At 63.9% G+C, this 24055-nt stretch overlaps 1 protein-coding gene across 8 annotated transcripts in view; it reads right to left on the bottom strand.

Moving 5' to 3' along the window:
- The window catches only part of CAMTA1 (calmodulin binding transcription activator 1), a 544421-nt gene that overhangs the window by 13405 nt on the left and 506961 nt on the right, over positions 1-24055 (bottom strand). For 5 of the 8 annotated variants that reach the window (XM_056125179.1, XM_056125175.1, XM_056125176.1 and 2 more), the window contains 9 exons: positions 9196-9338; positions 7944-8140; positions 7663-7741; positions 7190-7508; positions 6677-6864; positions 3337-3524; positions 2790-2997; positions 1862-1933; positions 463-483 (listed from right to left, as the gene is read on the bottom strand). In XM_056125179.1, the coding sequence (XP_055981154.1) occupies positions 463-483; positions 1862-1933; positions 2790-2997; positions 3337-3524; positions 6677-6864; positions 7190-7508; positions 7663-7741; positions 7944-8140; positions 9196-9338 (1415 nt within the window). Of the gene's footprint in view, positions 1-462; positions 484-1861; positions 1934-2789; positions 2998-3336; positions 3525-6676; positions 6865-7189; positions 7509-7662; positions 7742-7943; positions 8141-9195; positions 9339-13371; positions 13501-24055 lie in introns of those variants that run through there. The other 3 variants (XM_056125178.1, XM_056125182.1, XM_056125183.1) reach the window with 2 other exon arrangements.

Raw genomic sequence — 24055 nt, 5'->3', positions numbered from 1 at the left:
ACGCACAGTCCCAAGAGCCGTCCAGCTAGGGGCCAGGAGCCACAACGAGGCTGGTGGCCGCCAAGAAGGCAACTCTGCACACAGGGAACCCGGCGCCTAGGCCCGCCTGCATGTCTGCGGTGGGGAAGCGGGTTGGGGCTCCCTGCCCTGGCCGAGTCTGGCAGACAGCACTGCTGAGGCTGGGCCGGTCTGGGTCTGTGGCCCATCCCGGGCCTGTGCCTGGGGGCAACCCCGGGAGTGACTGGGCCATGGGGGGACCTCAGTGGCTGGTGAACCACACAGATTCTTGGTTTGCATCGGCCCAGAAAGCAAAGAGCCCAACACAGGGCCACAGGGAGCCACAGGGTCCCGGGGTGGGGACGGCTGCTTGTCGTGGTGGGCTGAGGCACGGGGCCAGGGGCAGGGCTGGTGACGCGTTGGGGGGGGGGGGCGGCTTGAGAGAGGAGATGGGAGTGGCATTACCTTCAGGGCTATCCATGTCAGCTTGGGGAGAAACAGAGAATACAAGATTAAAGTTAGCGCCGAGCAGCAGGAAAAGAAAAACCAGAGCCAGTAACTCCCGACCGGGAAAAGGGCAGAAAATGGGAGGCCCGTGGGCGCGACGGAAGTCTTCCAACTTCTAAAATAGTCCTCAATCTCCCCCCAAAATATGGGCCCTTGCATCTTCCTGGTCACAGACGGCGCTTCTTCCGGAGGGGATTCAAGGGGAAAAAGAAGCCCCCTGCGGCAAGATCACTGGTGTCAGCGTTTACACAATAAACCTTCATTCTCTGGGATCATGAACTCAACTGGCTACTAGCAGAAAGCACCCCTTGCCCCATCCCATCCATAGAGACACTCATGGACTGGGTCCCTGCGGGCCTGGGGACCAAGCAGCGGCCAACAGCGCCACCTAGGGACATACCCGGGCATCTACACCAGGGTCTGGGCCAGAGAGAACGGGACCGGACCAGGAAGGGGCCGTTTCTTAAAGAGTTGCGAAGGGTTCGGAGTGTGTTAATTTTCCTGTGCCACAGTGCCTGCGCCCGCGTCATACACGACACCCTAAAGTCAGACTATTCACCTGAAAGTGTGAGAACTTTCCGGGGTGCCGGAAACACACCCAGGTGAGGAAAGGGGCCAGGAGGGGCCGAGAGGGTCTGCTGGCGTCTCTGAGCCCAGGAGGCCTGCATGTTTGCGTGCAGGAGTGGTTTCTGCTGCTCTGAGCAGAGAGAGATTTTTACAATCTTTTATGGTGACTTGACCCCCCAGGCCACACCCAGAGGTGCTCCCGCCTTCTTCTGGCTCAGGGCTTGTGCCTGGGCTGGCCACCGCCAAGGCCAGCATCCCGCCTGCAGTGCCATGGCCGGTCCCCTTCTTAATCTCTGCCCAAGGCCACACCGTAACACAGGCCCGAAGGCGTGGGGCTCAGGCTCTGTGCTGTGGTGCTGGGCCTGGCAATACCGGAGGACGTTTGGCACCAGGGATGGAGCTGGGCTCTCCAAAGGGCCAACCCTAGGCCCGGGCTTACAACTCTCTGGAAGCCCATAAGCAGCGGCTGCAGAGGGAAACGTGAAAGATGATGGCCGGGATCCAAGGCCACGAATCAGAGGCCGCCTCCTCCGCCTGCTGGCACGGTCACAGGCCCCTGGGAGTGCTCCCTGCTGCGGAGCTCCTGGGCACGGCTGCAGGCCCCCGGGAGTGCTCCCTGCCACGGAGCCCCTGGGGAGCCCCAGGCCAGCCCTAGCCGTGAAGCGTCTCCTTGCAGCTGCCTGTGCCTCGTGCAGGTGAGAACAGGAGGGACTTGGGCAGCTTGGGGGTGCCACATCGAAGCAGTTCTGGGTGCGGCTGGGTGGGCTCCGTCCCCTGCCCCTGTGCTCACCTGCTTGTACTTCCGGTAGCAGCGCTGAATCACGGCAGCCGCCACTTCCTGCTGCTCCCGCAGGGGCCGACCCTTGGGGAGAGAGGGAGAAAGCAGTCCTGACTTTCCACAGCTGGCAACAGTGTTTCCGGGACCCCCGAGATACTGACAGCCCCCAGCTCAGACCAGTCTAGCAGGTGGCGGCAGGCCTGAGAGGTTTCCTTTCTCAAACACTCTCTGGACTCAGCTCATGTTTTCCTAAGCTCCCGGTCCCCACTAGGGTGGCTGTGACGACCTGCCAAAGGCCGGATGCACCAGCAGCGTCTGCAGGGCTCAGGCGATACCAAAGACACCTCTGACCCTCGGCACCCCTAGCCCCCTTACACGGGGGTCCCAAGTCTTCAATCACCTAAATAAAGTCAGCGGTGGGTATCCAGCCAGCGTGTGCAGCTGGGTGAGACCTTGCCCACCAGTGCCCCCACGAACTGACAGTGGGGGGACAGACGGCACCTTACTGCCGTTTCATTCTGCTCACACTTCTGGAAGTTATTCAACATCCCAGGGACAGAGTAACTTGAAATAAGTCTTCTCCAGGTCAGAGCTGGGGAGACGGCACAGTGGGGAGGGCGCTTGCCTTGCACATGGTCAAGCCTGGTCAACCCCTGGCACCCCATATGGTTCCCCCGAGCACCGCCAGGATGAGCCCTAAGAGCGGAGCCAGGAATTAAGTCCTGAGCACCGCCGGATGTGACCTCAAAACCAAAACCAAACCAAAACCAAAAAATCTCTAAGCTCAGGGCCCGGTGGCAGAGCACACAACTTCTATGTTTGAGACTCAGGAAAGGAAAGGAAAGGAAAGGGAAAGGGAAATCCCACAAGTTCAAGCCTGAACACGGCTCTGTGGGAATGATCCCGACCTTCCTGCTGCAGCTACCCAGGCCTGGCTCACCTTGTATTTCCGGAACGCCGTTTGGACCAGCCTGGCCGCCTCGTAGAGCTCTCTCTGCTCGTGGTCCGACAGAGTGAGCTGAGCAAACTCGTTCTCCACCTTCTCGCTGGTGGACGCGCTCAGGAACTCTGACCAGTCGGCGGCTGACGGGAGGCTGGGCTTCTCGAAGGCCATCCCACTGACCGGGGAGCCGACGGGGCTCAAGGTGCTGGGGAAGCAGGAGGGAGAGGCTCCTTCCAGGCACTTCCGGGACAGAGGAGGGAGTCCCCCCCACCCCCGAGACAGGGAGGCCGGTGGGGGGCACTGTGGGTGGCGAGGGCATCAACGGCCCTTGGCACCCAGGGCTTGGGGCTGTGCGGAACAGGAAGTGGGACCTCAGGGAGGGTGGCCGGCTGGGTTGGGGTACCCCAGCTCACGGAACCTCGGGCCTCGCTGGGGCTACGGCACCCCGGAAGAGGCAAGCTCAGCCCCCACCCCGAGAGATGGGCTGGGAGGGTGGCCTCGGCCTCCCTCCTTTCCCCCCCGAGGCGCCAGCGCCACGCCGGACCTGATCTGGGCAGTGCCGGGCAGGTGGTCGACGTCTGCGAGGTAACTGGCCAGCCAGCTCATGGTGCTGCCGACGGCGGGGCTGTCCGTCCGCTCGGGGCCCGCGGGCTCCAGGGGCACGAAGGTTTCCTGCTTGATGCGCTCGGGGGTGGCCTCGATGATATGCTCCGCAAGCGTGATCATGTTAACCTGCGGGGCAGCCATGGGCCGTGAGCCCCGTGTGGCAAGGCACACCCGGCCCAGCCACGCGGCTCTCAGCAAGGACAGACCCAGGGATGCAGCCCACAGGCGGCCGGGTCAGCCTCAGCCTGAGAACTCCAGCTGCAGGGGATGGCGCGACGCCACCCCGTGCCCCTGGCCAGGAGTTGCAGGTGGGGTGGCGATGCTTCTGCTTTGGGGGGGGGGCTGGGGCCACACCCAAGGGCGCCTAGGGGACAGCCACGTGCAAGGTGACTTCTTAATCCCTTCACTGTCCCTCCTGCTTTTTTTTGGGGGGGGGATCACATCCGGCGATGCGTAAGAGTTTCTCTTGGCCCCTGGCTCTGCACTCGGGAATTACTCCTGGCGGTGCTCGGGGGACCAAATGGGATGCTGGGGATTGAACCGGGTCGGCTGCAGGCAAGGCAAATGCCCTCCCTGCTGTGCTATCGCTCCAATCCCTGTCCCTCCTGCTTCTTTGTGACACGGTCTGGGGTCTTCCCCACTTCCTCCTACCGTGGCCACACCCCCGGCTGGGGAAAGGCCTGCAGACACAGAGGCCAAGGGACATTGACCTGGGACCCTGGGCATGAGCCCCCCGGCCGGCGTCGGCTGTCCAGAGCCTTTTTTCTTGTCATTTTTTTGGTTGTTAACCCAGCAGGGAGGTCACTGACAGGTGGGCCCAACTCCATCCCTGAGGGATACGCTCAGAGACCCTCTACGGGAGTCTGGGACAGGGGAGAGTGAGTCAGAATCTGCACTCTGGGTCTGCCAGAAAAGAGAAAAAACCCAAAAGCCAAGCCCCTGTGCCGAAAAGCAGAGGCAGAAGCTGCTGGAAAAAGTCAAGTTCTGGGACAGAAGTCAGAGGACGGGTCCCTGGGCTCGGCTGGGAGCAGATGGCGGTACAGAGGGCCCAGAAAATCCTGGGGGGCAGGTGCAGAGACACCTGCGGGCTGATGTACCAAGGACACCTCACACGAGTCTGAAGGGCACAATCCTCCAGTCTCTCTGGACAGCCCTGTCGCGGGGGTTCAGGGAAGAGGGAGGCTGGCCTTCCACTCTCCTCCTGGATGGGCAGTCTTGCTTCAGACTCAGAGAGGAGGCTAAGTTCTCTTTCTACAAAGTATTCACACATGCATGATGCATTTTCCCCAGCATTCCATATGCTCTCTGGAGCACTGTCACTGTCACTGTCCTCCCGTTGCTCATCGATTTGCTCACGCAGGACCAGTAATGTCTCCACTGTGAAACTTGTTACTGTGTTTTAGGCATATCGAATACGTCACGGGGAGCTTGCCAGGCCTTGCCGTGTGGGCTAGAGACTCTCAGTAGCTTGCCGGGCTCTCCAAGAGGGGCGGAGGAATCGAACCTGGATTGGCCAGGTTGGTCGCGTGCAAGGCAAATGCCCTACTCGCTGTGCTATCGCTCCAACCCTACCTACCCAGAGTAATTCCTCAGTGCAGAGCCAAGAGTAAGGCCCGAGCATCGCCAGTTGTGGCCCGTAAAACCAAAACGAGACAAAACCACAAAAGCAAAGTGGAATTTCTGCAGCTCTGAGCCCATTTGGTTGCTGTCTGAACAGCACGCCTGCCCGTCCCAGGGCCGATGGCCAATCCGAAGGGCTGGCTGTTTGGCACAGAGTTCTCTGGTGTGGCAGCAAAAGGCACCGCCATGTACCAAAAAAAACAATGTCCTAGGCAGGTGTGAAAGAAACCACTTCATCTTGTCTCAAGGAGGCAAACTTGCAAAGGCGGAGCTCGCTCGAGGTTTTCATCTGAATTCTCATGGAACCCAAGCTTTCTTTCTTTGTTTTTTTTGGGGGGGCCACACCCGGCAATGCCCAGGGGCGACTCCTGGCTCTGCACTCAGGAATCACTCCTGGCAGTGCTCCTCTGGGCTGCCGGGGATCCTCATAAATGCATTTTATCTTTGCTTATTTGGGGGCCTGGAGGCCACCCCCAGCCGCGCCTGCTCCCGTCAGTGCTCAGGGGTCCACATGGGAGCCAGTGCTCGGCCACTGACGCCGCAGCCCAGCAGGGAGAGACTTGGGACTTGCCCCCGCCCGTCCCCGCCTTGCTGGTGTTAATAAGAATCCGGGATTTCTGTCCAGGCCACTCAGGAGCACTCGTCCTCTGAGCCTGTGTCGCGCCCGGCAGCAGCCCGCACACCCGTGGCTGCCCGCGTGGCACAGGCTCCCGGGCTCTGAGCAGCTGTTCTGTTGCATGTCCTCGTTAACAGCGGGGTCCTGCCCACTGCTGTTCCTCAGGGAGTGTGCGTCGAGCAAAACGCTGCACCACCCCCCCCCGCCCCCCACCGGACCACCCTGCTCCTGGCAGCTTCCTGCATCCCACACGGCCACTCTCTGTCCGGGTGGCCCCGCAGGGGCTTCAGATGGGGCTCTGGATTCCCCCGATGCACACGCTCAGACCCCCAGAGGCTGGTGGCTGGCCACCTGGTAGGCAGTGCACACTCCTCTCTCACAGAACTTCCTTCTGGGCAGCTCTCCCAGGCTCCTCCCGCAGTCGCCAGTTAAAGCCCAGAGCCACGCTGTCCAGCGGTCAACAGTGAGGCAGTTCTGGCAGTGGGCCAGGACACGAAGGTGCTGAAAGGCTACAGGATGGGCTCGAAGCCCCCCTCAGAACCCCAGGCCTCTGGAGAGACCCCACAAGCGGGGGAGGGGCCAGCAGAGCAGGACCCCCGGGAGCAGGACAGACGAGCTGCCCTTGGGGCCCCCTCGTCCTCCTGGAACTTTCTGGTCTGTGTTTTTTTTTGGGGGGGGGTCACACCCGGCGATGCTCAGGGGTGACTCCTGGCTCTGCACTCAGGAATTACTCCTGGCAACGCTCGGGGGACCATATGGGATGCTGGGAATCGAACCCGGTCAGCCGCGTGCAAGGCAAACGCCCTCCCCGCTGTGATATTGCTCCGGCCCCTGGTCTGTGTTTTTTGAGCCACCCTCCACCATGCCCAGGGCTGACTTCCAGCTCTGCGCTCTGGGGTCACTCGCCTGCTGGACTGGGCGACCCAGCGGCTCAACCCCAGGCCCTGGGTGGCCACAGTGACCGGGACCCCACAGAATTGTGGTTCCCTGGCAGCTGCGGGGCCCCCGGGCTGGCCCCGGCGCTCTGGCCGGGACCCTGTACCTGGATGTCGTCCATGGGCTGTGCGCAGGCCTCGCCCTCACCGGGGGTGCCCTCGCGGCTGGGGGCCAGCTCGGTCTTCACCTCCCTGCCAGCCATCATCAGCACGCTGACCGGCTCCCGCGGCCGTGCCACTGCGGGGGCTGCCTCCTTGCCCACACTGGTCCCCTTCGCACTGCCGGCCACCTGCCCTGTAGACAGACCCCTGTTAGCCTCACGCAGGGGGGCCCCCCTGCACACCCTAGCCCTGTCCCGGGGTCTCCCGCCTCAGGGGGCCTCAGAGGCAAGTGGTCTGGTGGGGCGTGGGGCACGGTTCCCACTTGGGGTTGCTGGGTCACCCCTGCGGCTCTCGTGGCCGTGGGTCGTGGAGGGCCTGGCTCGGAGAGGCATCTCAACACCACAGTCACACTGTGCGGGCGCCGGACAGGGAGGGGAAACTGAGGCCGTATGTGGGACGCGGGCAGGCTGCACGCAAGCTGAAACCCACCGCTCTGGCAAAGCCCTCGGGGGCGGTACCTGGGTTGGTGCTGGCGATGACGGTGACACCCTTGGGCATCTCCGGGGAGCCGATGCCGTCGCTGTGCCACTGGGCCACCCAGCTGTCAGCGGCAGCGGGCCCCTCGCGGGGCGGGCTGCGCACCCGGGGGTCGGGCCCCAGCGGCGTCTGCTCGTCGCGCTGCAGGTGCTCCAGGCACTCGGCCAGCCGCACGTGGCCGCGGGAGCGGGCGATGCCCAGCGGCAGCCGCCCCAGGGAGTCGGGGATGGAGATGGCACGGCGGTCCCACTTGTACAGCACCACGGCCGCCTCCAGGTGCCCGAGCGCGCAGGCCCACATCTGGGGACGGGAGGCGGCTCAGGGTGGCGGGTGGGGGAAGGGCCAACACCCCCGGGGCAGGTGGGGATCTCAGCACAGGGGAGGGGCCTCACCCTGGGGGCGGGGAAGGGAGGTAGGCGGGGCAGGGAAGTGGGCGGGGCTGGGGGCCCCTCACCAGCGGCGTGCAGGAGAAGTGGTCCACGTTGAGGGGGTCCACTTCCAGCTCCAAGTCGATGCTGTCTGCATGCTTCGTGCTGCGAGGGATACACGGTGGGTGAGTGCCCCCAGGCGACGCCTCCCCAGACCGCCCCTCCGGGAGGCTGGAAGGGACCAACGTGCTGCCGTGGGCGGGGGTGGCGGCCTCCTCCCCCCCAGCCTTCTGCAGAGTCCCAGGACCAGGCAGGTGGGGGCGGGGTGCGCAGGGGGACGTGGGGCGGGGGCTGGCCAGGGCCTTACCGCCACTTGATGAGCGTCTGGATGAGGGTGGCGTAGCCCTGGGCGGCTGCCAGGTGCAACAGCGTCATGCCGCGGAAGGTCTTGGAGTGGATCAGGTGCTTGGCCTTGGCCCAGCAGGCGCGGCTCATCATCTTCTCACACACCATCACCACGCGGCTCTCGAAGCAGCTCCCCAGGGGCCCCGGGGCCGAGGCGCACTGCAGGGAGGGGGCGCGTGTCAGCCCCGGGGGGACGGGACGGGGTCAGGGACACTGATACAGCCTGGAACCACGACCCGCACCCCTCTGATGGGGGTGGGAAGCTCCTTAGATCAGGGGCTCTGCCCCTCCAGGGGTGGACCACGCCATGCGGCAGGTCACAAACACCCAACTGGGCCATATGTGGTCATGTGTGGTCCTGGTGGACTCTGCACTGCTGGGGGCCAGGGACGCCTGCATCACCGGCCCAAGGGCACCACACCCCTATTATTAAATCTGTGAACAATCAAAAGGTCAAGAGCCCCCAAAGAGGGGCTGGAACGATAGCACAGTGGGTAGGGCGTTTGCTTTGCATGCAACAAACCCAGGTTCGATTCCCAGAATCCCATAGCGTCCCCCAAGCACCGCCAGGAGTAATTCCTGAGTGCATGAGCCAGGAGTAAACCCTGAGCATCACTGGGTGTGATGCTTTTCTTCAAAAAGAAAAAAAAAAGAGCCCCCAAAGAAAGCTCTCAGGATCGGGACCCGAGTGTCTGGATGGCAGCGGGGCCCCCAGGAGCAAGGAGCCCATCTCCGCCGACCACTCGCCCAAGTCAGCTGCACAGGGAGGCTGAGGCTGAGCACAGCCCAATGCTCTCAACCAAACCCCACCCTCCCCCCACCCCCCCCCCCCCCCCGCCGGCCAGAGGTGCTTCTCGGCTTCATCTGTCGGGCGTCTGTCCAGCAACGAGGCCCGTGAGAGCCAGCCGCTAGGACACCGCCAGCCTTGCTGCTCTGCCCATATTTTCGAATGAAGATGAAGAAAGGGCAGCAGAGCTGGGCGGATTCTCCCTGATTTGATGCTGTGGTGGTCGTGGTCCTGCAGTGCTCGGGAGCACCCACCTGTGCCAGGGGGTCCTGGCTCTGCCAAACCCGGAGCCAAGGGGCCCGGCATGTCCCTTCACAACGAGCCGCGAGGGTGAGACTCGCCTGGGCCAGTCGACCGTGAGCAGGACTCGACTCGGGGCCTTCCCCAGTCCGGGGTCTGCTGAGCACCTGTGCTGCGGGAGCCCTACCTGGGCCTGGTTTCCTGCCGTCCCGCTGCCTGTGCTGCCGCCGCCACCGCCACCCTGCTTGTGCTGCTGGGCCCCCGTCATCTCGGCCATCCGCCTCTCCATCTGCTCCAGGCGCTCCAGGATGGACATCCTGAACTGGTTATCTAGGGTGAAACGGGGCGAGTGAGCAGGACCCCCTGGCCCCAGCCCCCAGGGGAACGGCCAGAAGCCCCCAGCTGCCCAACAGTCCTGGGTTCCGGCCCCTTTGCCTGACGCCCCTGGGGCCGCCTTGGAGCCTCCCAAGTGGCTCCTCTTTCGTTTCTGTCACGCGAGGAAGGAGTTGGGGGTTTAAAGGATGTTTTACCCAAACAGAGTCTTCAGGGCACCGTGGGGAAGAAGGTTGGCACTTACAGGCTGACCCGCGGCCAAGACCCTCTCGGGGCTGGCCCCCATGGCTGAGATGTGCACAGCTCACCCACCCCACAGATGGCCGGGGGCGGGGGCGGGCACGAGCAGCGCCCACCGTCACGGAGGGTGTTGGGAGCGGAATGAGGCCCCTCTTCCTGCCTGAGCACCGATGCGGCATCGACTCCCCAAGAAACAGGTGCAGCTGGGAAGAGAGGCCCGGGCCAGGGGGACAGAGACCCAGTGCCCCAAGGGAGGCTGAGTGGGTAGCCTGGTGGGCACCACAAGGGCAGAAGGAGGGCAAGAACCCTGGCGTCTGCTTCTCTGACCAGCGCCTGGGGGCCACGGCCGCAGGGGGCACAGGAATCGGCTGGCCACCAGCTGCTGTGCACCAAGTCTTCTGCCCGGGACTCAACACCTCGGCTACACGCGCACATATGCAGTGCACATGCACACACATGCATTCTTCAGATCACACACATGAAAAACGCCTCCCAGTATCCATGCCAAGCTGGAGTATGGGGTCCCAAGGAGACAAGCGGGGCCCCAGGAAGGATGCATGGCGGGGTCCCCCGAAGAACACGCACGGTAGGGGTCCTAGGAAGGACACACGGTGGGGTTCTAAGAAGACAAGCAGGGCCCCTGGAAAGGGGGCATGGCAGGGTCCTGGGAAGACCCACACTCCTGTTCAAGGTTTTCCAGTTCCCAGCCCCGCTGGGCAGCTGACAGCTCACGCCTCTGCAGGGGGCCACCAGGCAGGACCCATTCCTGGGAGAAGCCGCCTCCCTCCTTTCCTGTAGGCAGCCTGGATGTCACGGTCCCTGAGACCCCCGGCTTGTCTCTAAGGCGGCCTTCAGACTTGCGTGGCTGGGGGGATCAAGCCCCTTCCATGACACGTGGCAATTCCCTCCCAGTGAGACCCCGCTGATGAGCCGGCCCCCCCGGCAGGAAGCAGTAAGTCAGTGGGGCTTGCAACCAGCCTGCTGACCATCACCCCTCCTGCCCGACGCCCCCACACCCACCCCGCCCCGTGCCCTCTATCGGAGGGGCTGGGACAGAGTCCGGAGCCCAGCTCCAGCCACGGTGGGAGGAGAGACGGACCCCCCCCCCCGCCCCAGTGCCTGTGAAACGTGCCCCACGCACGGTCACACGATGAGGACAAGACCGGGGATGGCGCGACCTGAGCTCCTCGGCCGGGACCCCTGGGCCCACGCGGACCTACACGCGGTGGGGGGGAGGCGCGCTCTTGGAAGTTCTTTCCGTTATGACGAGATGCTGAGCCCAGCTCCTCCCGATCACAGCCTTCTTCCCAGGACTGACGCTGACCCTGTGCTGTTTCTCTCCCTCCGTCACCAGCTGCAGCCAGGGCTGGGCTCTGTGCTCGGGGATCATGGTTCGTGGGTTCGGGGGGGCCGGGGATTCACCCGGGATCCGCTGCGTGCCAGGCAGGGTCTGAAGCCCCATACTCTCTCTTTTTAAAGTGAATTTTACTCATTTTTTTTTAATCATATTCTTGGGGCTGGAGCGATAGCACAGTGGAAAGGGCATTTGCCTTGCACGCGGCTGACCCGGGTTCGATTCCCAGCATCCCACATGGTCCCCTGAGCACCGCCAGGAATCATTCCTGAGTGCAGAGCTAGGAGTCAGCCATGTGCATCGCCGGGTGTGACCCCAAAATCAACAACAAAAATCATGCTCCTCATTTTTGGTAAACCGAGGGATCAAACTCAGGGCCTTCGGCAGGCCAGGCGGGGCCTAGGGATGGCTGCTGAGACTGTCTTTGTTCTGTCCCGGCCCCCGGTCTGCTGGGCCACACTCTGAGTCTGTCTTCCCCCGGTTGGCCGTGAGTCAGCAGTTCCTGGTTGTCATGACAAGGCACTTCTGGAAGTCATCAGGGGCTTTGCAACAGTATCAGAAAACTAAAGGAACCAGCTCACACTGGAAACAGATCTCAGAACAGTTCCCGGAGGCCAGAGACGGTACAGCAGGGAGGGTGCTGGCCTTCAGGTGTCCAAGCTGGGTCTGACCCCCCCAACCCCAAAGGGTCCCCTGAATCCACCAGGGAGTGAGCCCTGCGGCTGAGCCAGGAGTAAGCCCTGAGCCCAGCAGGTGTGGCCATAAACCAGCCCCCCCGCCAAAAAAAAAAAAAAACCAATCAAAATAGTCCCGATTATTCCAAAGGTAAAGGGGCCAGAGCACTTCTCACCTGCCCTGCCCAGTGCCTGAGGGGCCCCACGCCCACCCCTAGGTGGGGGTCCACCTCGAAGCTGAACATCCCCGAGCAACAAGCTTAAGACAAACCACTCCTGGGGAGGGCAACAGAACAGGGGTTAAGGCACCCACCTTGCACGGGGCAGGCCCTGGTTTGATCCCTGGCACCACAATGGGTCCCCCAAGCCACAACAGGAGTCACCCTGAGTACAGAGCCGGGAGTGACCCTGAGCACAGAGTTAGGGGTGACCCTAAGCACAGAGCCAGGAGCGACGCTGAGCACAGAGCCAGGAGTCCTGAGCACAGAGCTGGGTTTGACCCTGAGCACAGATCCAGGCGTCCCAAGCACAGAGCCAGGCGTCCCGAGCACAGAGCCAGGCGTCCCGAGCACAGAGCCAGGAGTCCCGAGCACAGAGCCGGGAGTGACCCTGAGCACCGCCAGGTGTACCTCAAGCCCCCCAGTCCCACCAGGAGATGAACTCTCCAACAGAGCCTCACGGAAACTCTGCAGGGGGCAGCCTGGTGGCCTGTGGCACTGCCCTCAGTGCAGGGGTGCGGCGGGACAGTCGGGGCTGCAGGTTCGGGCCTGGTCCATGCCCCTGTGGGGGCTCCCTCCACTGCTGCACGTTCTCTCCATCCCTGCAGCTCTGGAACAGAGCCCACCTTCACAGCAATCTAGTTTTAAAAGAAAAAAGGCGGCCCACGGCCCTCTGCGACAAACCAAGTGTTCTGGCTTGACAGGACCAAGTCTGTTTAGGGGTCATGCCCAATGACGGTCAGGGTCAATCCCAGGTGTGTCCAGGGCAATCCATGCTGGGCCTCCTATGTCCAGCCTGCGCACCAACCCTTGGGCATGTTGGTTTTTTTAGGGGGGGCACAGTCACATGCTCAAGGGTCACCCCTGACTCTCAGCTCAGGGACCACTCCTAGCGGTGCTCGGGGGACCCTGTGGAATGCCGGGGATCAAACCCGGGTTGGCCCCGGGCATGGCCAGCTCTCTCCCTGCTGTGCTCTCGGGCTCATTCCAAGTCTCTCTCCTTTCCTCCTCTGAAACCAGGAGCTGCGCCCGCCTCTGGGCTCCACGGCCCAGCCACCGGGCGGCCCTCACCCTTCAGAGAGTGGCTCAGCCACAGCCGGGAGCGGCCGTTCTTCACGGATGGACGAGGGAGGCAGGGAGCGGGCGAGTCACCGCCTGTGTCTGTGCCCTCCACACCGTGGCCCTCCCGAGCTGCACGAGGACAGGGCGATGCCCGTCAGCGTAAAGTGCACCCCAGCCGGAAGTCACGGGCACCGTTCGCTGAGGACCTGGGGTGTGCGTGAAGCCCCACATCCACACCCCCTGCAGTGGGCACAGGGGCTGTGCCCCACCCGGCCTGGGAAGGAGGGCCCACAGCGGCCAGGACGCCCACTTTCCCAGCCAGCTGCAGACAGTGGGATCCCGCCTTAGGACCAGGCCTCACCCCAGGGCAGCAGCTGGAGCCAGCGCCCCGTGAGCATCCTGCCCGCCCCCTCCCCACCGACACCCCTTCCCCCCTGCACGTCCCAAGAGGCCAGACAGCTGCACAGACACCCTGCACTTACGTCCGGCTTAAGCCCAAGAAACACTTTTTCTGGACCCGTCCAGCCCGGCGCGTGGACGTGGCAGCCTGTGTGCAGCGGATGCAGCCTCTGGGCCGCCGTTGTCACGCAGGGCGGCGTGGTCGGGGCCACGGCGGGTCGGGTGGCGCAGGAGCCAGCTGTCCTGGCAGGTGAATGAATGAGGGCGCGGCCATCAGATACCATCGGCTATTTTCATCGCGTTATTTGAGGCTCCGGAGCGCCCGGCCCCGGCCGCCCGGAGCTGCTGTCCGGGTGGGGCGCCCGGAGCGGGTCCCTGGGCCTCGGGGCCAGGCCAGCTGCGCTGGGGCTGTCTCTGGAGAGAACCCCGGCCCCGCGGCTGTGGAAGTTCCCCTGCGTGCCTCCTGGACACCTTCCCGGAATCAACGGGGTGCCGGGGCGCAGGCGGCGGCCGCCGTGGCACCGAGCAAGAGCGGAGGGAAGGGCGCGCGCCGGACGGCGGGTGAGATAAGGCACAGGCTGTACCACTCGGATTTTCCAAAGCAACGGCTAAATTTAGCCCCGGGAAAAACTGCCCTACTCCACTTTTCCAAGACTCCCCGGCTCCGTGCCCCGGCGTCGGAAGTCAGCGGGTCCCAGACCCCCAGACCCCTGAATCTCTGGGCGGGGCCGCGGGGTCTGCATCTCCTGTGAGTCACAGATTCAGAGCTGGAAGTGGGTCAGAAAAGGCCATTTGGGGCCGCCACTCGCCCGGCAAGGAGACCCAGCTGAGCAGAGCGAGCCTCCGGCGTGTCCCTGCGACCCAACGGAGCCTGCGGGGGCGGGAGGGCGGAACCGCCAAGGGCACGCGCTGTCTGCCACACTGGAGAGCATGGCACCACCAGGCTGAGCGGCAGAGCAGCCTCAGGCACACACCGGCTCCGAGCAGCCCCGTGGCGGGGTCTGCAGGGATAGGGACCGGCAAATGGCCAAGGGCGTCGGGCAAGGAGGACAGACGGGCTGCGGCTCTGCACCCGCACGCAGAAGTCTCTGGAGGCACCGTGGGGTGACACCACACCACAGGCAGAAAGCCACAGGGACTCTCCTGGGCAGAGGCTGGGCACCGGGCCAGGCGGCTCTGCCCATCTACGTGTGGCCTGGTCCCGGGGACTCAGCGCTGGGGACCCACAGGGAACAAGATGACGCGAAGGGTCAGCGGGGCTGCCCGGGTTCCCCCAAAGGAGAACGGCGGCTGCAAGTCCAAAGAGGCTCCAGGATCTGGGAGGCAAGACCCCGTGGGGGCTGGGGATGCTCCCGGCTTCAACCCTGAGCCTGGGGAGGGCCCCATCCACCACAGACGGTGCTTTCGTGTCAGGCTGGGGGCTGATGCGGCAGGGTGCTACCTGCTCTGTGCTCCCTCTCCGGCCAGTGTTTGGTTTGGGGCCGCACCCTGCAGTGCTCGGGGCTGACTCCTGGCTCTGCACTCAGGGATCACTTGTGGTGGTGCTCGGGAGGCCGCTGGGGAGCCAGGATCGAACCCGGGTCAGCGCATGCGAGGCCGGCGCTCTCCCCGCTGCATTCACTCAGGTCCACACCTGCGTTTCTGTGACACTTGCCACATACGTGTGCTGTCCCTATGTCACGTGGCCCCCGGACATTTTCTGAGACTGGAGTGATAGCACAGCGCGTAGGGCATTTGCCTTGCATGCGCAGCCTGACCCGAGTTCGATTCCTCCGCCCTTCTCAGAGAGCCCGGCAAGCTACCGAGAGTATCTCACCCACACGGCAAAGCCTGGCAAGCTCCCCAAGACGTATTCAATATGCCAGACACAGTAACAACAAGTATCACAATGGAGACGTTACTGGGCCTGCTCTAGCGAATCGATGAACAACGGGAGGACAGTGCTACAGTCACACACACAGCGGTTTCTGCACGAGAGGTGTGTGTACAGGGGCGGGGCTGGGAGGGGCGTCCCAGAAGTATTTCCCTGAACCGACCGCTGGCCCCCGGGGATGTGCTTGGGTGGTGAAGCTTGTCCCAAAGAAAACCCTGACGGGATGTGGACCCAGCAAGGGTGACACAGGCAGGTCCTGCTGTCCTGAAACGGGAGTGTCAGCAGTGCTGGGAATCCCTGTCACACACAGAAAAAAGGTTTTCAAAAATGTTGGGTTTTGTTTTGTTTGGGGGCCACGCCTGGTGATGCTCAGGGCTTCCTCAGGGCTCTGTTCTGAGGAATCAGTCCTGGCAGACTCAGGGGAGCCCTCTGGGTGCCCCGGGTTGAGCCCAGGTCAGCCGGGTGCCAGGCACACACCCTCCCACTATTCTATCGCTTTGGTCCCCAAAGAAGGAGGCTTTTTAAGCAAGGAAAGAAAGTGCTGACAGAAAGACGATCCTGGAAAGAAACCGGGGACCCCTCTACCTCCTCCACCAAGCCTCCCCCTGCAGTATGGGGGTGAAAAAATGAGGAACTGGGGCTGGAGGGATAGTCCAGAGGGGAGGGCATTTGCCTTGCACACGGCTGACCCGGGTTCGATTCCCGACATTCTGCAATGTTCCCAGAGGACACCACCAGGAGTAATTCCTGGGTACAGATCAGGAGTGAACCCCTGGGCATCGCCAGGTGTGACCCAAAAGAGAAGAAAGATGAGGAGCTGATGTCCCTCCTCTGCTTCCCGCCATCCTCCTTCCAAGCCCTGCTCCTCCTGCGTAGTTTCTGCAGACCCCCCTTCAGTGCCCTTGGGGGACCCCTACTGCCGCCCCTACGTGTTCTAATCCCCATGTCTCGTGTGCCTTGGCTCCACTCAGAACACAAGAAGGCAATCACAACAGAGAAGCACCAGAACGGTCACTTGGGTTACCTCAGCAAGACACATGCTCCTCTCGGCCCCGTCCTGAGAAGTCACAACCAGATGGTCATTGTGTGCAGAGCCGTGCTGAGGAATGCTCTCCTGCACGACTGCACCCACACATGCATGCATGCATGCATGTCCACGCACAGTCACAAACACCCCCAAACATGCACACACCCACACACGCATGCACGCCCATGCATGCATACTCACACGCACGTACACACACGCACACCCAAGCATGCACGCACACCCACACATCCCCCCACACAAACTCACACACGTGCACGCACACCCACGCATGTATGCTGAGAAGCACGTACACACACACACACCCAAGCATGCACACACACCCACACATCCCCACACACAAACACACACGCACACACACACGCATGTGCCCACCTATGCACACACCCATGCACGTACACACACACACATGCACGCACACACAAACCCACACGTGCAGGCACACAAATACACATGCATGTGCCCACCCACGCACGCACCCATGCATGTACACACGCACACGCACACAGACGAAAGCACACACACATGCACCCATCCACGCGCACCCACATACACATGCACCCATGCACACCCACACCTCCATCTTGCAGGCCTCCGCCTTGAATCGAGCCGCACCCCCAGGTGGCCGCCGTGTGACACGCGCCTGCCACTCACCTGTCTCTGTCTGCCCTGAAGTGTCTCTGGCAGACCGTGGACACGGGCTGCGAGTTCTGGTTCAGGCGCACCGACCACGTGCTGCACTGTCCGACTCTTCCTTAATGGGGGCCACACCCGCGACGCTGCGGATGGAACTCGGGGCCGGCACGTGCCCAGCGTGTGCGGGGGCCACGGCTCTGCCAGCAGCCTGGCCCTGCTGTGCTAGGCTAGGGGCTCTCGGTCACTAGGGACACGGGCGTCAGAAATCACGAGTTTCCCTGGCCGTGTTAGATAAACATCTCTCGCAGGCACGGCGGGAAGCCTGGAGCACAGGCTCCAGCGCAGGGGCGGCTCCTCTCACAGGGAAAGGCCTGTGGGGGGGGGGGGGGCGCGGCGTTGGGGGTGCTGAGGGCAGCTGCCCTGTGTCCGCATAGCCAGGCCTTCCCAGCGTGGAGGATCAGAGGATGCACCCCCTCTCCCCACCGAGGGGTGCACGCTCTCCCTGCTCACCCCACCTTTCATCTCTCAGGAGGGTGAGCGGGTTCCTCCTGGCCAGCAACCCACCCCCTTAATTCAGGGGGCGGGCTGGCGAGGTCCCACAACTATGATGCCCCTGGGCGCAGGCAAGGGGGGAGCCCAGAGAGAACGCAGGCGGGGGAGAGGCAGCACCAGGCAGAAAACGGGATGCTCAAGCAAATACTACCTGGCGCAAGGGGCATCAGCAGCACGGCTGTCCCCCACCCCCACCCCCGCCGCCCCAGGCTCAGTGCTGTGCGAGGCGGCTGCGGAGAGAGGTGCTTCTCGCCCCTGGAGCTGAGAGGGGGGCCAGGGAATCGGGGTCTGAAGGGTGACGGGTGTCTGGCGCCGCGCCCATGCACGTGCTAGCCAGAGATGCCCTCGGAACACAGAGAGCAGATGCGGACAGCTGGGCACCATGGGCCCTGGTCTTCCCACCACCCACCCCAAAGCCAGTGACTGTGGCTCCAGGGACCCAGGGGGAGAGGGAGGTCCAGCCCAGAGTCCCCCAACTTCCCGCACTGGAAGCAGAGAAGCCAGCATGGGCCCTGCTGGTGTCCTGCTATCCGTGGCCTGGCCTGCCTTCCGGCCCCTCACATACCCTGTGGGGTGGGGCGGAGCGGAGTGGAGACCCCGCACCAGCTCGCCTGCTCATCTGACACCCCCAGACACACCCAGGCTTTGCACCTAAGAAATCGGGCAAGGTCAGACCGGGTCGTGCTGTGGGGGCCGGTGCAGACCGAGACCCCCGGGGCCTCTGGTGGCACCCATTCCCTCCAGCTCTTCAACCTCCCTAACCCTTGGGCCACCAAGTGCCCATCCCTGATTCCAGGCAGGGTGTGGCCAGGCCAGGTCAGGTGCCTTGCACTGGGCAACCCCCGGGAGGTCAGGGCACCCAGGGAGGAGTCTGGGGGGTGCCTGCACGGAGCAGGGTGGAGCACTGGAGCAGGGTGAGCACTGCAGAGCCCACGTGGGCGAGAGCGCCTGGCTCTCTGCTGGGCACAGCATCTCCCGCCGGCCAGCGGGGCCTCCCACGCGCTGAGCCACGGCCAGCCAGTGCTTACTAGCGTTCCTCCAGTTCCTGTGTGTCTCTGCCACAGGGCTACTGGTCTAATACTGACTCGCAGGCAGGGCAAGGGACTCAACTTGTTACTAGTAAGAAGATACAAACACCAGCAGGAACCTTACAGCTGTGAAACATTAGGGAGTGTTGACATTTTTAACTTGGGGGGAGTTGGGACACACACCAGGCGGTGCTCAGGGCTTCCTCCTGGCTCTGTGCTCGGGGCTGACTCCTGGCTCTGTGCTCGGGGCTGATTCCTGGCTCTGTGCTCAAGGCTCACTCCTGGCTCTGTGCTCAAGGCTCAATTTCTGGCTCTGTGCTCAGGGCTGACTCCTGGCTCTGTGCTCAGGGATCACTCCTGGCGCTGTGCTCAGGGGACCCTATGTGGGGCTCAAACCTGGCTCAGCCATGTGCACGTCAAGCAGCTTGGCCTCCGGGCTCTCTTCAGCCCAAAATTGTAAACACGAGCTTTTACCATTAGTACAAGTCACAATTAGACTGATATGCCATAACTGAGTTGTGGCTAGTACCAACTACTCGGACTTAATGTTAATTACAACCCCGTTCTCGTGGGCAGCATGAGTGTCGGTCCACTAGCAGCTGCATGTAAACAGCGACAGTTGTGTTAACGGTCACGCTGGAGCCAGTCTCTCACGTGGCCACTTTATATACTGAGTCATGGAGGTAGGTGCGACATAGCCGGCGTCCAACCCCAGCGCTAACAGCGGTCAGGAGCAGCAAGACTCCGGGCCCGGTGGGCACAGGCAGGGGTGCCTGGTGCCAGTGATGCCCTCGGCGACTCCTTCCTGGTCTGCTGATGTGCCTGAGCATCAGCGCCGACCAGCAGGTCCCCGGGAGCTGAGCACGGCAGCAAGGGCAAGCAAGCCCAAAATTTAACTGGGAGGGGCTGGAACAATGGTCCAGCAGGGAAGGTGCTGGCCTTGCACGCAGCAGACCTGGGTTCAACCCCTGGCATCCCTGAGGGTCCCCTGAGCCCACCGGGAGAGAAGCTTGAGTGCAGAGGCAGGAATAATCCCAAGCACTGGCAGGTTGTGACCCAAACGCAAAACAAAACATGTTTTTCTTTTTCAGTTAGGGGATGATGGGCAAGCAAGAAGCAAACCATGCTGGCACTGGGGGCTGGACCGTGGGGAAGGCGCTTGCCTGGCACGGAATCATCCCTGAGCGTTGCCGTGTGGCCTCAAAACAAAAACAAAAAACCAAACACACAAACAAAAACCCCAGGCTGGCATCCTCGTCCGCCCCCCCCCCCCTCACCCACCTCACCCCCTACCTCCCACCGAAAACCCCAAACGCAGCCAGCCACAGTGGGGGCCGAGGACGAGCTGCGGGCACAGACCTCAGCCCCTCCCGCCACGCGCCCCCCTTCCAAGTCTAGTAGTAGAGTCCCGCGCCCACCCACTGCCTGCTGCTGCCCGGGGAGAAGAGCACAGACACCGTCTGACCTCGGACAACCCTCAGAGGGCCAAGCCCATCTCTCAGGGGCGTCTGTGTGACCTGCGGCTAGTAAAATCTGGCGCCTTTCGCCTGAACCCTCCCGTCACCGGGGTCACCAGAACCCTCGTGGAGAGACCAGGCATCCCCACACAGGGGCCACGGGACCAGTCCGACCCCCTGGGGGGCTTCCTGGCTCCCTTTTCTCTCATTTTCCTTTTGCCCAAAAGATGGGTATGGTGCCCACACCATGGGCTTGTTTTCCACAACGGGTGTTTGGAAAAGAAAAATCAGGACCCTGAGGGTCCCCCCACGGAGCTACAACACCTTGTTCCACCCATTCCCGGCACAGACAAGCCCCGAAGCCGAGGCTGAGAGACACTGGGGGGTGGGGGTCACCGGGCACTCCCGCCCTTCGAGGCCAACTGCCCTGGGGCAGACGGAGGGGGCACAGCAGGAAAATGCTTCAAGTCCCAGAGCACAGCCCCCGAAACACAAGATGAGCTGGAAGACCCCACTCGTCCTGAGCCCTGCGAGAGGATGCGAAGAAGGAATGGAGGAGCTGCAGAGACTGGCCGCAGGCTGGACGCTGCCCCTTCTGGGTACCACTCAGGGAGGGCTCCAGCTCAGCATTCTCACTATGCCCCAGCGAGGGAGGCTGGTGGGGTCAGGTGCGTCCTACAACTCCCAAACTTCACAGGCCACCAAATAAGCAGGACTATGACCGCGGAGCGGGAGGCCCCACGTGGACACCCCTCCCTGTAGCCCTCCCACCCCAGGTGGTCCCCCCTTCACTTCCTCCTTAATCCCGGGGCAAGTCAGAGCCCTAGTTCCACCTGTTACCAAGTAGTCTGGATCAGCCCACGGCACCCATACAGCTGAGGAGGCAGAAGGCCCCCCCAGACCCTGGTGGGGTGCGGGGGGCTGAGCCCCAGCTGTCCGCCAGATACAGACCAGAGAGGTCCTTCGGCATGACAGCGGTGGGTCCCCACCCCACCACGGATGTCTGGAAAGGAACAAGTCAGGTCCCCAAGGCGGTTCCCGGTGGTGCTAGGAAACCTTATTTTGATTACCATTCGGAAAACCCACATTCTATGCACTCTTCTCTAGCGCACCAAACACCAAACTCCCCAAACGTACCAAGAAAAAAGAAAAACACAAGCGTCATCTGCTGTCGTCTAATTCTGGTCTCGATGGACAACCGTCATGCAAGTCTCTACAGCATCCCTTTGCCCGGGCCGCGGGTCCCCCCACCCGACTCTGCCCAGGCTCCAGGTCCCCCCAACCCCCACCCCCCCACCCCGACCCCCGCGGGATGGGGCCACTGGGAGGCGGGCGAAGGCGGGCACAACCTCTGCGGACAGTCCTGCGAGCCGGTCTGAAACTTCAGGCCCCGGATCCGAGCAAAACAAGGCACTGGCCCAGCCCAGCCGCCCCGCGCCCCCGCGCCCCTCCCACGGCGGTCCGGGCTCAGGCACAGCGGCGAGGGAGCGCGGACCCGGCGCCACGGACCTCGGAACCGGGGCGCTCTGCGGAGCCCGCGCGTCTGGGCACACGCGCGTGCACGGGGCTGCCCGGAGCTAGCACCCGAACCCCGCCTGCGACCCCCGGGTGTGGGGGGGGCTGCCACTACTCCCGGGCAAAAACAACCCAACAAATAAACGCCCCCACCCCCACCCCGGACGCCCGAAGCTGCGGACCCGCCGCACCCGGCCCGGCACGCGCGGAGCCGGGCTCTCGGGGGAAGTTCTCCGGCCCCGACTCTCGGCGGCAACTTTCCCGGCGCCGCCGCCCGGTTCGGCGCGGGGCCACCGACGCGTCCCCGCGCGGGCCCGCGGGCAGGGTGGGCGCCCTGGGGGGTGCCCGGTGCCCGACCCCCGCCCCCGCCGCCGCCGCCGCCGCGCGGACACAAAGCGGCCGCGGCCCCCTCCCCGCGCGCCCCCGCGCCGCCGCGCCCCCAAACACGCCCACTCCTCGCCCGCGCGCCTGCGCCCCCCGGGCCGGCGCGCGGCCCCGCACGTCGACACGCGCGCGCCCCCCGCCCCGCGCGCGCCCCCGTCCCGCGCGGCCCCGCCGGCCGCCGCCCTCGCCCGCCCGCGGCCGCACGCCCTCACCCGGCCCCGCCGCCGTCCGCGCGCCCGCAGCGCCCGCCAGCTCCGCTCGCCGCAGCCGCACCGACTCGGGGCTCCGGGTACCAGCGCGCTCCCCGCCACGGCCCCGGGCCGCCGCGCCGGCCAATGGGGCGCCGCGCCGGTGAGCTCACCCGCCCGGCCCCGCCCCCGCGGCCCGCGCCGCCCAATCGCGCGCCGCCACGTCACCCGGAGCCGGGCAGAGGCAGGTGCGGGCCGCGGGGCCGCCGGGCGCGGGGACTGCGCCGGAACTGCGCCGGGCGGGCTGGACGGCGGCGGGCGCGGTCCCGCTGCCCCCGCCCCCGCGCCCCCCGCCGCCCCCGCCTCGCGGCCCCCCCGCCGCGCTCCCGGAGGCCCCGCTTCGGGGGTGGCCGCGCCGCCCGCACCCCGGGCCCCCCGGCCCCGCCCCCGGCCCGCGGTGCCGTCGGGGCTGCGCGGCCGCCCGCAATGCAGCCGCGGGCGGGGCGGGCGCGGCGCGGCGCCGACGGGACCCGGGCCGGGAGGGCGGGATGTCGGCGCAGACACGCGCGCCCGCGACTCCCCCCTCCGTGCCAGCCAGCGGCGCGGGCTGTGGCCTCCGCGCAAGCCCGGGGTCGCGAAGTTCTGGCTCCAGCCTGGGCCTCATCCCTTCCCCTCGCTCTCCCACCCGAGGGCACAGCGCCCCACTCAGCTCCCCACTCAGCTCTTCCCGCGGACGCGGCCCTCACCACCCCTCGGTCTGCGGCTGTGCCCTACTTCGTCGCCCCGTCCCCACCCCGGGGCCTGGAGCACGGCAAACGCTCTCACGGGGCCGGTCACCTCGAGAGCTGATCTTGGCTCTTTTCCATCAGCTCAGTTAAAGAGAAGCTCAAAGACTGGAGAGACAGAACAGGGGGTTACGCGCTTTCCTCGTGTGCCACTAAATAGACCAGCTTCAATCCCCGCGGTGCCGCAAATGGTCCCCCAAACACCTCCAGGAGCACCCTGAGCACCGCCACGTGTGACCCCCAAACAAAAACAAAATCATAAAAGTTCAAAAGTAGAGATCTGTTTGGCTCGGAGCCAGGCCACACCCGAAAACACCACCGAATTCTGTAGACCTTAAGCCTGTACCACCCACCATGGAATGCTGGTTAGAGGCCAAGCCCAGGGCGCCCCTGGGGAGGCTGTGTCCCCTCCTATGTACCCAAACTTTTGCGGCAGGGGGCTGACCCTGCCACCTGAAGCCTGAGCAAGTTCTAGATCTCCTCCGAGCCAGCCTGGCAAAGTCAGAACCGCTGGGGAATGCCAGGGAGCAAACTCCGGGCCCTACACAGGCCAGGCGTGGGTTAGACCCCATGAGGCAGCTCCTTTGCCCAGGAGACTCAGAAGTGACTCCTGGCTCTGATCTCAGGAATCGCTCCTGACAGGGCTTGGGGGACCCCCTAGGGGGGAGCTGGAGATGGAACCCCGGTCGGGCAAATGCCCTCCCTGCTGAATTATTGCCCTGGCCCTCCAGTGGCCTGTTCTTGACTGGGCACCCCTTCCACTCCGTAAAAACGCACAGTGTGGAGGTTGGTGGGCTCTGCCTGGCCCTAAGTGTGGTGAGCATTAATGCTTTCAGACCAGGATGGTGTTCAGTCCTGGAGGGCAGGAAGCTAGCTAGCGTGTGGGGTGCTCTGAAAGCCCAGAGCCCAGGGCTGGTGGAGGGCTGAACGGACTGTAAGCCGCAGAGACCCAAGGGCAGGTGAGCCCGTGGGGGCAGCGTTGGCTCTACGGTGCCAGCACTCCCAGATGATTCGCATCCCGGACCAGAGATAGAAGCAGGGCTGGACAGACAGCCCTGAGCTTACACATTTGCCTTGCCTGGTTTGGTCCTCGGCACCACATATGACCAGGAGAGATGCTCTGAGCACAGAGCCAGGAGAAACGCCTGAGCATCACCGGGTGCAGCCCCAAAACAACAACTGTAGCACTGTAGCACTGTCCTCCCGTTGTTCATCGATTTGCTCGAGCAGGCCCAGTAACGTCTCCATTATGAGACTTGTTACTGTGTTTGGCATATCAAATATGTCACGGGGAGCTTGCCAGG

Source organism: Sorex fumeus, unplaced genomic scaffold (genome assembly GCF_029834395.1).
Source record: "Sorex fumeus unplaced genomic scaffold, SorFum_2.1 ptg000054l, whole genome shotgun sequence".
Classification (NCBI taxonomy): Eukaryota; Metazoa; Chordata; class Mammalia; order Eulipotyphla; family Soricidae; genus Sorex; species Sorex fumeus.
Note: the sequence above shows the minus strand (reverse complement) of the source record. Positions and strands in the feature narration are given on the sequence as shown.